Source organism: Lepisosteus oculatus, chromosome 8 (assembly GCF_040954835.1).
Source record: "Lepisosteus oculatus isolate fLepOcu1 chromosome 8, fLepOcu1.hap2, whole genome shotgun sequence".
Taxonomy (NCBI): Eukaryota; Metazoa; Chordata; class Actinopteri; order Semionotiformes; family Lepisosteidae; genus Lepisosteus; species Lepisosteus oculatus.
Genome location: NC_090703.1, coordinates 15,375,827 through 15,389,091, shown reverse-complemented (window position 1 = coordinate 15,389,091; position 13,265 = coordinate 15,375,827). Strand labels below are relative to the sequence as shown.

The window sequence follows — 13,265 nt, the reverse complement described above, 5'->3', positions numbered from 1 at the left end:
TTACACACTGAAACATATGGAATTGACTTGGCTGACTTGATTTTGTTCAAATAGGTAGCTGCATTAGCATGCGTAAGCTGCAAAGAAACAAGTACAGGTTTATTCCATTATTCCATGCTGAAAAGAAACTCAACATTTTGGCTGTAGAGCCTCCCTCGGGTGTGAAGAAGAAGGCTCCACAGCCAAAAACGTTGTTTCCTTTCTTCTCTTTTCAGCATGGAATAATTTAGGCTATTTAGGCTAAATAATAACTTAAAACCCGGGTCCACAAAGTCCCTGTAAGATGTAATGTAATTGAAGTAATACAGTATGTTACGTATGGGACTTTGCTTGCTTGTAATGAGTGGCTTTAATGTCATGCTGTCTTCAGGAGACCTTTCTGCCTCGGACACCTCTCTGTCAGAGCTGCATGACCGGAGAAGGCAGCCCCTCCAGGACCCCTGCCTCATGCCCCTGCCAGACACCGATACTGGCCTTGACTGGTCGCACTTGGTTGATGCTGCAAAAGCTTTTGAAGGTAAGGAGATCATCAGAACAAAAAAAAAAAATCCCAAACTACAGAAACCTCCCTTGTGCTATAGTTGCAGATGCAAGTGTTATTGCAGTGCTGTTGAATAGTTTTCCACAGATACTGAATTGTCAAGCACTGCCATTTTTAAAAAGTTAAATTCTGGGAAATCGCAGCCTGAGTTCAAGAAACGTTTGATTTATGTTTTGCAAGAATATCCTCACAGCAACGAACCTCAAAACAAGACATCTGTTTACTTTTTAAAAAGTATTTACTCAGAAATCCTTATGAATTACTGCTAAAAACTGATTGGATCAGTATTCATCTTGTCATTTAGATGCGAATGATGAAGTAACAAAGCAAATGCAAAAAAAAGTCCTCCCTGCTGTTGCTTTTTAGGGTTGAAATTTACATGTTTCTTTCTCCCCCAGACCAGCGAGCCTCATTATTTGCTGCTAAAGAAGTAAACCACAGACCTGAGAGTGCTGCGTCCAGCCCTCAGCAGCCAGATCCTCAGCCTCAGTCTAGACATTCCCCCAGGTAAATATTCCCTTTAACTCTTTCATGGTAGGTTCACAGCTTTGAATAGGACTCTGTTTCTCAGGTCTGAGGAGAGCTGTTTTTACCTGTTGCATTAAATGCATATGAATTATATAAATGGCGAGAGGAGGTTGCTTGATTCATTTGACTTGTTTTGCTGGTACTGTAGTAGCTAAACCTCATCCAACTACTTTGAGATTTGTTTACCACAGCATGGCCCGCCCGATAGTTTTGTTGAGACACACATGAACTTTTGCATGACGATGGCCTGTTTTCAGGCCTCGGTGTATCTGTGACTCTGACTCATTAATGAGTTTTTGACTGTGAAGTAGCCCCTTACCATCTTCCTGCGGTCTCTTCTGATCAAGGTTAAATAGAGTCACTTTCTTTTAGCCTATCTGTGTAAGTTTAGATGCATGAGTCCTAGGTGAAGCTAGGTCAGTGTAATACAAATAACGTATCACTCAAGGTGTGGAGGAATACTAAGTTAGAAAGCATGAGCTGACATACATTTCTAGAATCCCGTCCTTGAGATGATGACATGTGTCATTACAAGTCAAAGCTATGATGGACAAGTAGAGGTTATTTTAACCCTGAAAAGAAAAAAGAAAAAACAACATTCAGGGCATGTAGCGTATCCTTGTTTGTGGATTTGAGAGGAATAGAGCAGAAATACAAGACACAGGGCTTGTGTATGATCAGGGAAAAATGAAAGTGAAAATGGAGCTAAGAAGGTGGAAACCTGAGTGATGAATTCCAGGAGAGACAGCAGTGTGTAAATGAATGGAGAGATTTAGAAATAAATTACTTGTTGATTGAGGGGAGTGTGAGCCAAGGTTCAATTTACGATGTCTTTCTAGTAGAATCCTGTAAAAGGTCAGTTTAATCATTGTCTGGAAAGGTTATCGGCTTAGAGAGATTTTTGATCCTCACTGCTCTGACATTCCCTGAATTTTTATTGAAATGCTTGGTCAGTCTTCTTACAGGTTCTCCATTGCAAAAGGGCACTTTCTACAGGAGATGCAATAAAGTAGATTAATGGACAAGCACTCTGGATCTTGAGATGGCCAGAGTGGCCATGCATATGTGTGAATATGTCTTTGCAGGTGATGTAGGTTGACTTCTGTTACAGCCAGAAGTGCCTGGTGAGGATGCATGTCCTTGGAGAGTTAAGTGAACTGTGGACATGAAGGCTGTTTAGATTAGGTGGATGAAGCATGAGAAGATTACTGGGTCTGTATACAAATCATTCTGTAAAACAGAGGAGTTTTTTTTTTGTCCTTGGGAATAGAAAGGATGTTAGGGTAGAAGGGGAGAGAGGATAAGAGGAATGCAGATCTGATTGTGGGTGTTCCTCATGGGCCAGATCTTCTGTGGGCTGGTTTGTATGAGAGTGAAGGTCCTGTTAATTCTGTGTGAAGGATATTGCCTGCCGATGGAAACACAAAACTGTGTTTTGAGGGCTTTGCCCCTTTTCGTTGACAATTTGAAAGCATACTGCATATATCAGTGAAATATCCTGACAGCTAGTTCAACAAAAATAATATATTTTTAATATAAGTATTAGTGAGATAGTGTCAAAATACCAAAATCAGAAAATGGTTATACTTTGCTGTTCATGAAAGACTAGAAATTATGTATATATATTTATATATTTATGGGACTGTAAAGTCTAAATCTAAATCTATTCTCCACCTCATAATTTTAAAATTTTTCTTCTATAAAAAATGCTGTGTAATGGGATTCCCAACTAAAGGGAGTAACACAAGTATAATTAGTTCTAAAAAATAAATTATTGTACATATTTATACCTTACAAATAGCAAGAAGTGAGGGGTACACTATTATGTGACTTTTTCTATCCTCAGAGACCAGTTTTTTTCTTATTTTCCAAATAAAAATATGATTGTAATTTACTATATATTTCTATGGCAAGTAGTGAACAGCATTCAAAACGTTCCACTAAAACTGCTGGAAAGTGGCCTGCACTTTAGGTTACGTCTAACTTGCTGTTTCAGAGGGTTCACTTGCATTATGTGCACAAAAAATGAAACCTCTGGAATAAGCTTGTTTTTGGCTCATTCAGTGTTTTGTAGATTAGCATATATTGCACGAACTTCACATTTGGCAAGACATTAGCTTGGTCTTGTCTGCAGCAAACCTGTATAATTTGCTGCTGGCCAGCAGAATGGCCTTTGAAATGCGAAGACTGTTACCTTCAGGGTAGAGCTGACATACCTTCTCAAAGGAGTGTAAGGAAGCGGGCGCTGTACAGTTCGGCCTATTCTTTGATTATTCATGGTTTCATAACATCCAGATTCTTTGTTTTCTTTACTTGCAGTGAAATTCCTTCCAGCCTCGCTGGGAAAGTGAGTCAGCTGGAAGCCATGGTCAAAGTGCTTCAGGAAGATTTAAAAAAGGTACAAAGACCCGCTGTGCTCACATTTGACCACCGGAGTTATAACAGTGTTGGCAGAATCTCAGGCTTTTTCAGGATGTTGTTTAGCATTCTTTGCTCTTCTCAGTTAAATTAAATGTTTTGTGCTTTGGTCTGGGTGGATTGCCACCTTTATTAATAATTAGCTGAATTATTATAGAGATCCAGTCTATTCACTGAAATCCATTGGTTGTGTTACAGTGCTATTGTGGCTTGAGGGAAAGGGCCTTAGGGTCTCAGAGGAACTGTGATGATTTTTGGGAGATTGACCAAGCAGAGACACAGTAAGACTGACCCAGGGGGTTTCTGTGTTTTGACACAGGAAAAAGATGACAAAGCGCTTTTGCAAGCCCAGGTCCAGAGCCTCCGCGAGGACAACCAGAGGCTACAGGAGGAGTCTCAGAATGCTTCGGCCAAACTGAAGAAATTCACTGAGTGGGTTTTTAACACCATCGACATGAACTGAGCTGTGGATCAAACAGACCGAGGGAGAACAGAGGCGCTGTCAGTGAGGGCTGGGTGTGAAGGAAATGTCCTGTGGCTTCCAGAGATGTAGAGGAAGACCCCTGGGCATGAGGGGAAGTTGGAAAGAGAGCTAAGGCCTCTTAATTTGAGGCACTAATGTATGTAGATTTATGGTATGACTTAAAAAATAATTTAGAAAAGGTTCTTTTGAGGCCTATTACTTGTTTCCAAATGGAAAATAGCTGAATGTGAAAGGCCACAAACTCTGAAGATTGTCTCTGTTATTTACAATATAAGCCTTTCACCAGAAGGTTTCTTTTTCAAGACTGCTCAGTAAGTTCTTCTTTTATTTTGCACCTGATCATTACAGGAATGAATGGTAAATTACATACAAATTGGTTCACAAAACTGTTATGGAAGTATCCCACTGGTAATTCCTCAAAAGCTGGATTGTTCACTCTTCCGTTCATCATAAAGTTCAAAGTTGTTTTTGTTGGCAAACCTATTACTGTGTTTTCCTTCATTCTTATCAGCAGCACGTCTGGAAGATAAACTGTTCCTTGGGACAGCTTACATCAAGCTCTCTCACTGTGGGAGCTGCCTTTTTCTCTGTTAACGTGGAGTTTTGGATCCCCCTAAACTCTTTCTAAAAATGGCAGAAAGTCTTTCAGCCAATGAGATTGCAACAAGACAGAGAAACCTCAGACATGACTAAATGACATGCAAATGTTGCCTGGTTGCTTTTTTACGTCCGCAGTTTTCTGCTACGATAATTTCAGTGTGAAGAAAAATGACCAGACGTTTTCCAGCTTCCAGACACGGGTCATTGTAGAATGTTGTGCAAGCTCAGAGGACTTGTTGCTGGCAGCCACAGGGTCTTGTGTTTTTAATAGTACAACAGGAGGGAATATTTTTGTATATTTTTTTCTTTTTTGTTGAAGGTGTTCTTAAACACATGATTAGAGCAATTTATTTCTTGATACATGTCTGATGATGCAGGCAGAAAAAAGCTGCTATGACATTCTGAATTTTTTAGGAAAGATAAAGGAGAATATCTAATGCCCTCTGCAGTTTTGGGCAACATGTTAAGGCTTTCTTGGCCTCAGTACATTGAGGTGTGACGTGGCCAGTGCAATGCCCCATTGGCTTAGACTGCAGCTGTTTTTAGTGATATGTTTGACTTCACAATTTTTTTGGGTGCATTCCTGCTGTACATTCCAGCTGTACAGTTCTGCATTGCTCTCCAGCTTCTCATGTCACATAAACAACAAAAACGTTCCAGTTCACATTATTGCATTTTTTTGTGCAAAAAGATATTGTTTTGGGTGCCATATAGTAAAATGATGATGATGCTAATCAAGGCTATAATTGGTAATTAAATTGTAATGGTAATTTAAATCTTAAAAAGCAATAGCAGAGGAGCTTCTTGTTATCATTTTCTTTTTCTTGAGAGGGGGTTACTTTACAGTTCTAGGACTATTTTATGCCAACAGGTTGCTCTAGTGTTACATCTGTTTTTCAGTAGTACGTGAAAGAAACTGTGCCAGCGCATCTCAGTGGTCTGTGGTATCATTCTGAAGGAGGTAATGAATTGAAAGTGTCCTTTGTCAGTACTTCAGTAACGAATGTTGATATTTGACTTTTAATACAGTATATGGATAAGCTAGTTATGGAACTTATCATTTTCAAATGTATTTTTTGTATTCTAAACAAAAAAGATATCTGGTTCTAACATGTAAAGCTTCAAATAATGTCTAAAATAAAAGAAAAGTGATTTTAGATGGATCATTGGTATAATCTAAATGGATCTTATTATCAAAAAATGTTTTTAGTATGTTTGCAATATTTGTAGTTGTGCAATTCCTGTCTTAAGATGTTAAAACGGATGCACCATATATTGACATAAAAAATATGTACTGTGCTCTATAAAGGTCAAAATGGTTAAAAAAAATCTAAATTGAATATCTTTTAAATCCACAGAGAAATATCTGATCCTTGCAAGGTTGATAACACTAAATGATATCCTTGTTTTGTCTCAGCTCGAAATCATACATTGACGTTCTCGGAACAGCTGTTGTTACAACAAGTCTGATATCACTGCAGTTTGATTTTATTTCATGTGACATGATAAAACCATTGAGTGCTTTTAAGATGAAGGCAAAAGTTGAAGCTTTATTTTCCCATTCATAATTTTCTCCGCCAAAGTTCTTTACTGCTTTAAGTGGCAAATGTCTCCTTTCTGGAGATCAGGAGCTGGATATGCTTCACTGGAGTGTGGATGTGTCATCTTGTAGTTTTCTGTTTAGGGCTGTGATAGAAAATACAGTTGTCTCTAGGCAGAACTGATGAAAAACTTCAAAAGGTCATGTGGGTCAGAGAGACAGATAATATTATATTTTGTTGTGTGGAATCCAACTGAGTTATGTTGTTTTTCAGAGGGTTCCTGACATCTAAGCCTGTAACAGCACTTTCTCAGAACGGTTAAAATTGGTTCCTATTCCGTAAGTCACTGGCTGAGCTTTGTCTTTAGCCAGCTGTGACTGGGATTTCCTTTGTGGCAGGTCACAGCTGGCCTGAACCATTTTCCATTTCCTTTGGCTGCAGTACACAGCTTGCTGTGTTGTGGCAGCTCCTGTGGCTCTCAAGGTGTGTGGGATCAAGCAGTGTTCCTGGAGAGACCTGCAGCTCCTCTGTTCAATGGCGACTTCACCACAGAGGGGTGAAGGCTGGCAGGGTGTCCTGAGAGTGTGTACATCGGGGGAACCACACGTTTTCTTCCCTCCTGTGCCGTGTTGAAGGAGGAAGCGTGGTTGATTAACAGCTGGAGATTCCAAAATTGGGGGAGGGGGCTACGTTACAAAAATTGATATATTTGATTAAATCAAATGAAAACATTTTTTGTTCTCCGTGGTCATTAGAATAGACGTTCTAAAGTTAAGTAAGGAAGAAGTTCATTATGGTGGGACTTGGCTTGTCCTGGCCATTGATTGTCATAAGACTACCACACAAACTCTGCGGCACTCTGAAAACTTCACTTGTAACTCTAATATCTCACCAGAATTGTCACCAATATATCGGAACTGAAGTGCTTTCATCACTTATTCATTCAAACTGTGGTGACTGGAGTCACATGAATCAAAAATGAGGAAAAATATTTGTGTGGCATTTAGTCAGGTGATTTTCTTCTTACATTGTGCCTTCAGTCCTGTGAATCTGCACCTTGTGAAAAAAGCAATCATGATGACTCTAGATACTAATGTACTGTAAACTCTTCCACAGGGGGTGCTTTCATTTCATTTATACTGTGGACCACAGGCAGGGGAATAAAGGCCTGTCCCTCAATTTGAATTTCAAGGCATGTTTGATCAATTTATGCACTCTAACATTTGGCATGTTTTTGTCATGTCTTTTAACCTGCGTTGTCTTGCTTTCTTTTTAAAGACACCTTGAAAATTCAAAGAAATCGTTTTTTTTATCTGTTACTATTTAATTGATTTTAAATAATTTGCCAACACTGTTAAAAGAACACCTTCTTTATATTCTCAGCCCACGGACAATGTTAGGGCAGGATCCAACGCCTTTAAGCAATATTATAAAAAAGGATCTGTCTCTCATGACATATTTTCTACTTATCTTGGGCAGCCCTCAAATGAGCAGGTCAATGAATTTTTTGTTATCCAGACCTTAGAGTGTAAAGGGTTGTGATATATCCTGTTACAAAGCATTCCTTGATATACTGTATTCTTTAGAAAAAAAGTCAGGAATTACAAAATTCCATTTCCTTTTACATTTAATCCCAGTATATGAAATGGAAAAGGTCCAAAATGTAAATAATCCCAGGCTGAATTTTAAACATTTAGGATGAAAGCTGATGAAATTGAAATTGTGAGATGGGAATCTAAAAATGGTGGTGTTCTTAAAACAGACATAATTGTTATAGTAGAAGAAAGAGTAGGTTTGGGACTGGGAATTATTTTTCTTTTCTGATTCTTCTTAAAAGATACTTAATCCATTCTTTTGCTGAAATGACAAGAAGTGTCAGGAGTGTTCTGTCATGGTGGCCACAACTGACCAAGTTTATTCATTTCACCAGACTGCTTTCCCCTGCTGCTGCGTTGAATAAGCACTCAAGGAGCAGTCATCAGGTACTGAATGTAGAGAGCAGTTCATCTTTAAGACATTTAAAGCAGCTTGGGTTTGGAGGGCAAAGAAGAACAATAGTCTTAGTTTCTCTATAAAGCCAATGGCCCTGAGGAGATAAATTGTTCATTTGTAAAGCAGAGAAGATGATGGAATTTTTCTGGACTTGTAAAAGATCCCATGTGGGGTTTGAGTAACTGGGGTAAGAACAGAGAGAAGATTGGCAAAAAGTCATCTCAATAATTAGTTTTTAGTTCTTTTGAGCCAACTATAGATATTCCCTATTTATTTCTTTATTTCAGTTTTTTGCAACTGTGGATTTGTTTGTGGTTTAAACTGGTGACCCAACAGGCCTCGTTAAATAACCTTATCTCCAGTGTATGCTGTTTTGCTGCAATGCTCATGTAGAAATATCTGCTATATATAACCATGCTTGTAATATAACATAAGCACACAGCTCAACAGTAGTCATGAATCACATTCAGCCCACACAAGTGAAAAACAAGACTGCAAAAAGATCTGTTTTGTGGGTTTGTTTTTGTATTGGTTGCTATTATTTCTGTTGATATGAGAGTAAAGATAGCCAAAAGCAGATAAAGAATTGAAATGCCAAGTGCAGAGCATTTTAATAAGCCCAACATACTGTAGGCAACTGTTCAACTGGGTTTGTTATCCTGTAATGCTAATGTGTGTTTTTTTTAATTCTGACAAAAAAAACATTTACAGCATTTACAGCATACGACACATTAAAAGCATGGATTAAAGACACGAATATAACAAATTGGTAATAATTTGCAGTATTGTTTGGTAAATTAAAAATATCAAAATGGACTAATATTAGAAAACTATTCCACTGGGAAAATGCTGTTTTCACAAAGAATTTGTGTTCACTATACATATTTTATAACATTTTGTGAAACTTCCTATTAAAAAAAACATACAGTAGCTTCATTCACTGAGTAAATACATAATAACTATATATTTACTGAATAATTGTATTGTTATAAAAGCTTTGAGGATACTTACTGTACTTGCAATACAGGCTCTGGCTGACACTGAAGTTAGGCAGCACTGCAGAATTTTGCACTGCAGTGTGTACTACAGGCTCTGCCAAGAATGTTTTCATGTTTAAAAAAACATGAAAAGTAATCTTCAGAAAATGACTTGGGGGGTGGGGGGGAATTCAGGTTTCATAAAAACCACATGTCCATGGTATGGAATCTTCTCACTTCTATAATTGTTGACCAAGAGTGATGAAAGTTTCTTAGAGCAATGGTTCTGTTCTAGGAATCATAACTCTGCTAAAGACCGTTATTTTCTCTACAGACTACTGACACTTCTCTTCTAGGAGCGTGGAGTTTCACAGGTCTTTCATTTTGAAGGTTGTCCAGATTAAGAATTATTAGGTTGAACTGTTTTTTTCATATTCCATATTGCCATTTGTAAAATGTGACAAAGCACCTTACAACTTTATTTCAATGAGAAGCAATCATCTTTTGAAGAAGTGAGCTTTCCTGTTTTTAGTGATCGAGTTATTTCTTAATAGACCTAAAACTTACATGATTTTCAGCTGTTGATTTGTTCAGTTGCATTTGCAAGGGTGATCTGCCTTTCTGTTGAAATAGAATCAAAATTGCTAAAAAAAAGAAATGTGAATGTTTTCCTGTTTTTACTTTTCTTTGCACATTGTCAGTTTTGTACAAATGATTATTAAAAGCTAAACTTTTGTGGAACCTCATTGGCTATTTTAGGTTTTATTCCATTGTCCCTTTATGGAAGCTTGAAAGTGGGTCTCCAAGTGGCTTCAGAAATGTATATATTTTTAAACATAAAGTCAGTGGACATAATCTAAGCTTGTTTTCTATACATGCTGCCTTTAAAATGCTTTGGTATTTTCTGATTTTTTTTTCCTAGTGAAAATGTCTTAAAATCTTATTCAAATGATATGCACACTTAAAGAGTATAATTAACAAAGTACTGTTTACATATTCTATGACTTTTGTAAAATGTAGAGGTTAAATAAAAATAGATTTGCAGTCATCACAGCATTAAAGTTTCTTTAAAAAAAAATAACCTGCTGTAATTTTTGGCGTTTTATGGGCTTCTGATCGGCGTTATCTATAAATCTTTGCAAGCAGTATTGGATAAAGTGCTCTTCAGATGCTGACAAGGTCAATAAATTAATTTATGTTCCATTAGGAGAGCCTGACTAACGTTCTTGTGTGTTTTTGATTATACTGTAGTACTCAAATCACTGTAATAGTGCAAGGAACATTTATCAAAAATCTGGTTAATCTGTCAAGACGTTTGACCTTTTGTTGTCTTCTTTATATTGATGTTTGTTTCTTGTAGTCAGAAATAATTTGAAGTTTTTTTCTCTTTATTTTTGCATTCTAGTTCTGGTGGTTAAGTATTTCTCTACAGGTGTCAGCTGATAAATGCAATCTACAGTCAGCAATCAGTACAGAGAAGAACAAAACACTTCTCCTTCCTTGTAGTTCAGGTCTTGATTGCGGTTTTGTACAAAACATCTGAAATCTTTAAATGTGCAGTGTTTAGTTTTCAAGGTTATTTTTCTTTGTATGTGATCTTTATTTTTATAAACAAAGGTCTTTATTTTATTAAAGATCTTTATTTCTTTATATTTTTATATAGTTCTTCTATATCACTTTTTGCTAGTTTTTTACAAGTTATGTAAGAAGCTTGTACTTGATCATCAAGACAATTGTAATCCTTATATTGTCATTGTTTTCTGTAGATCTCACGTTATCTTGATAAGTATATATCCTTACCTTACTCTGGTCTGAAACGCCTTCTATATGCTACCAGTTGCTTAGTTCTAATTTGTAATACAGCTGTTAATCAAAGGAGAAACTGAATTTTTGTTTACAATATAATTTACCATTTTCATTAACTGGCAAGGAAATTGACAGTGAGTCAATGCAAAGAGTGAAGAAATTTTGATAGTTGTTGTTGAACTCCTCCTTTCTGAAATGTATAATGTCCATTCAAATGTCAGGGTAATAAGTGCAAAACATTAGCGGTACAACTGAGAATCTTGTGGGTTTTTAAGAATAAAAATTTGACCTGTATCAGAACTTTGCTAACAAGCCGTAATCTTGTTTGTTAGCAAGGAGATTCTCTCTTGTGGCCTATTGTTGCTTAAAGTGTGCAATATTAACAGAGAGCATGGGGGATTTTTATTATTCATGTTGTGTGAGAGAACCTGCCTCATCAGCTCTTCAGTGTTGATGGATTCCAGTTCTGCCTCAAGTTAAAGGAATTTTCTGCACCTGAACTCTGAAAGTTCATCATCTCAGAAAATCTCTTCTTCCTGTCAAGCTCATGATTTGATTAATCCGTCTACGTTCAGAGGTAAGCATCTCATCTTTTTTTAATTGACTTCTAAATCCTAAGGGTGTAATATTTTAATCTACTCTTTTCTAATGATGCACTTTAATACAAATTCAAATACCAAAAGATAGTTTTCTTACATGGTCTCATCGCAACATCATAATCATTGAATGCTTTATAGATCTCTCAAATAGATTATTATGGCGTTTCACAAGAGAGGTAAAGTTTGCCAGCGTTCTTCAAGTCAAAAGGGCATTTCTACATTTTACTGGTTCGGACCTAATTGCAGTCGATTCTACTTTTGCACCACAGTATTATTCTTCGAAACAGTCCTCGTCATTCTCCAGACACAGAATGTTGGGTTTTTTCAGATCACTGAATATTGTGTATGCTGTGCCCTAGTTTTAGTCCGTTATTTGAACGAAACAAGTCTGAGGTTAATGAATTCCTCTTTACTTTATAAAAATGTCATTTCACATTTTTCCTGTAATGACCCTGACCTACAGTACGTGTGGAGCATTGTAAACAATAAAGATAATTAACATTGTCAGTTTTAAGAATAATGAGGCTGACTTGAGCTGCACATCAAACCATTGAATAAACCAGTACCACTCAAATGGGGAGGTTCTTTATGCCAAAATAGAGGCATTAAATATGTAGTAGGTATTGCTAATGGACTTAAACTTGGACAGATGGAGCCCACTGGACGCATGTAATGCTAAGACTCAATTGCATTGGTTTGTCTACAAATTACAAGCGTTATCTCAAGCCAGCGTGCTGAATAAATTGGACTGTGTTCTGTAGTTCATGAAATCAACGCACAGGAAATATACTCTTTTGTTGTGGATCTGCTGGATAATTATAATATTTTTTTCTGTCATTTTACTCTGAACCAAAGGTTTAAATCACAGTATTACATTCTGTTGTGTGTACTTAGTTGGCTATAGAGCCTAAGGACTTAATAGTTTTAGTTCTAACTACAGCAGCTACTGTATGTACTGGCGTAATATTTTTGATACAGTAATGTGCACCCACAGCGCCTTTATATTTTGCTTTTTGTTAATCACAGGGAAATCTCTGTCACTGAACAGAATAGCTCTTAGGATACAAAATTGAATTTATGAATATCCTAGGTCCAAGTTGGGAAAAAAATCTTTCTAAATGCATCAATGTGTTTTGACATCGCACATTATCAACTCATGATATCAACGTGTTGTTCTAGGTACGGCTTTTCCACTGCTTTTCTCTTGTGCCTTGTACTTTGGTAAAAATGTATCTCAGATCCCATGAGACTGGTTGATCTCTAACAGATCTGAAGATGATGGCAGGGACAAAAGACTACACTTAGTGTCATGCATTGTGGGGAAAACATTTAAGGCTATTTAAAAATAAAAATACAGAACTGCAGACTGCAGCATTGTAGCATAGTAATTGAAATATGCAAACTATGGATTACAGTAGCTGCTGTAGATTTTAGTTTTAAAGGACTGTGATTTCAGAGCTTTTTGTTGTCTCTTGTCTTTCAGTAAGAAGATTTTTGTTTAATATATTCAGTTTTTTTGTGAGTACGTTCCTAAGTTTATTTTTTGCAATTTCTCATTATTCTCTGTTTTTTCTTAAAGAACTGCCTTATCATGTTATATGGAATTTAGAAGCTTGATAAATATGGTTACCGGCGATTTATATTAAATATAGTAGTAGTACAACAGTTTTCCAATAATTAATAGAGCTTCTCTAGCATCACAAATTCTAAGGGTTATTGTCATGAATGGGTGATGAAGTTAGAGAACATACGAAGATGAAAACAGGTCATTCCACTCAT

General features: G+C 36.8%; 1 protein-coding gene across 3 annotated transcripts in view; it reads left to right on the top strand.

Annotated features, from left to right (window-relative positions):
- Positions 1-9,822, top strand: part of sipa1l1 (signal-induced proliferation-associated 1 like 1) — a 122,681-nt gene extending 112,859 nt beyond the window's left edge. For all 3 annotated transcript variants that reach the window (XM_015350787.2, XM_015350784.2, XM_015350785.2), the window contains exons 19-22: positions 371-517; positions 940-1,048; positions 3,389-3,467; positions 3,807-9,822. In XM_015350787.2, coding sequence (XP_015206273.1) covers positions 371-517; positions 940-1,048; positions 3,389-3,467; positions 3,807-3,950 — 479 coding nt within the window. In that variant the 3' untranslated portion in view covers positions 3,951-9,822. The remainder of the gene's footprint in view (positions 1-370; positions 518-939; positions 1,049-3,388; positions 3,468-3,806) is intronic.
- The last annotated feature ends 3,443 nt before the right edge of the window (positions 9,823-13,265 follow it).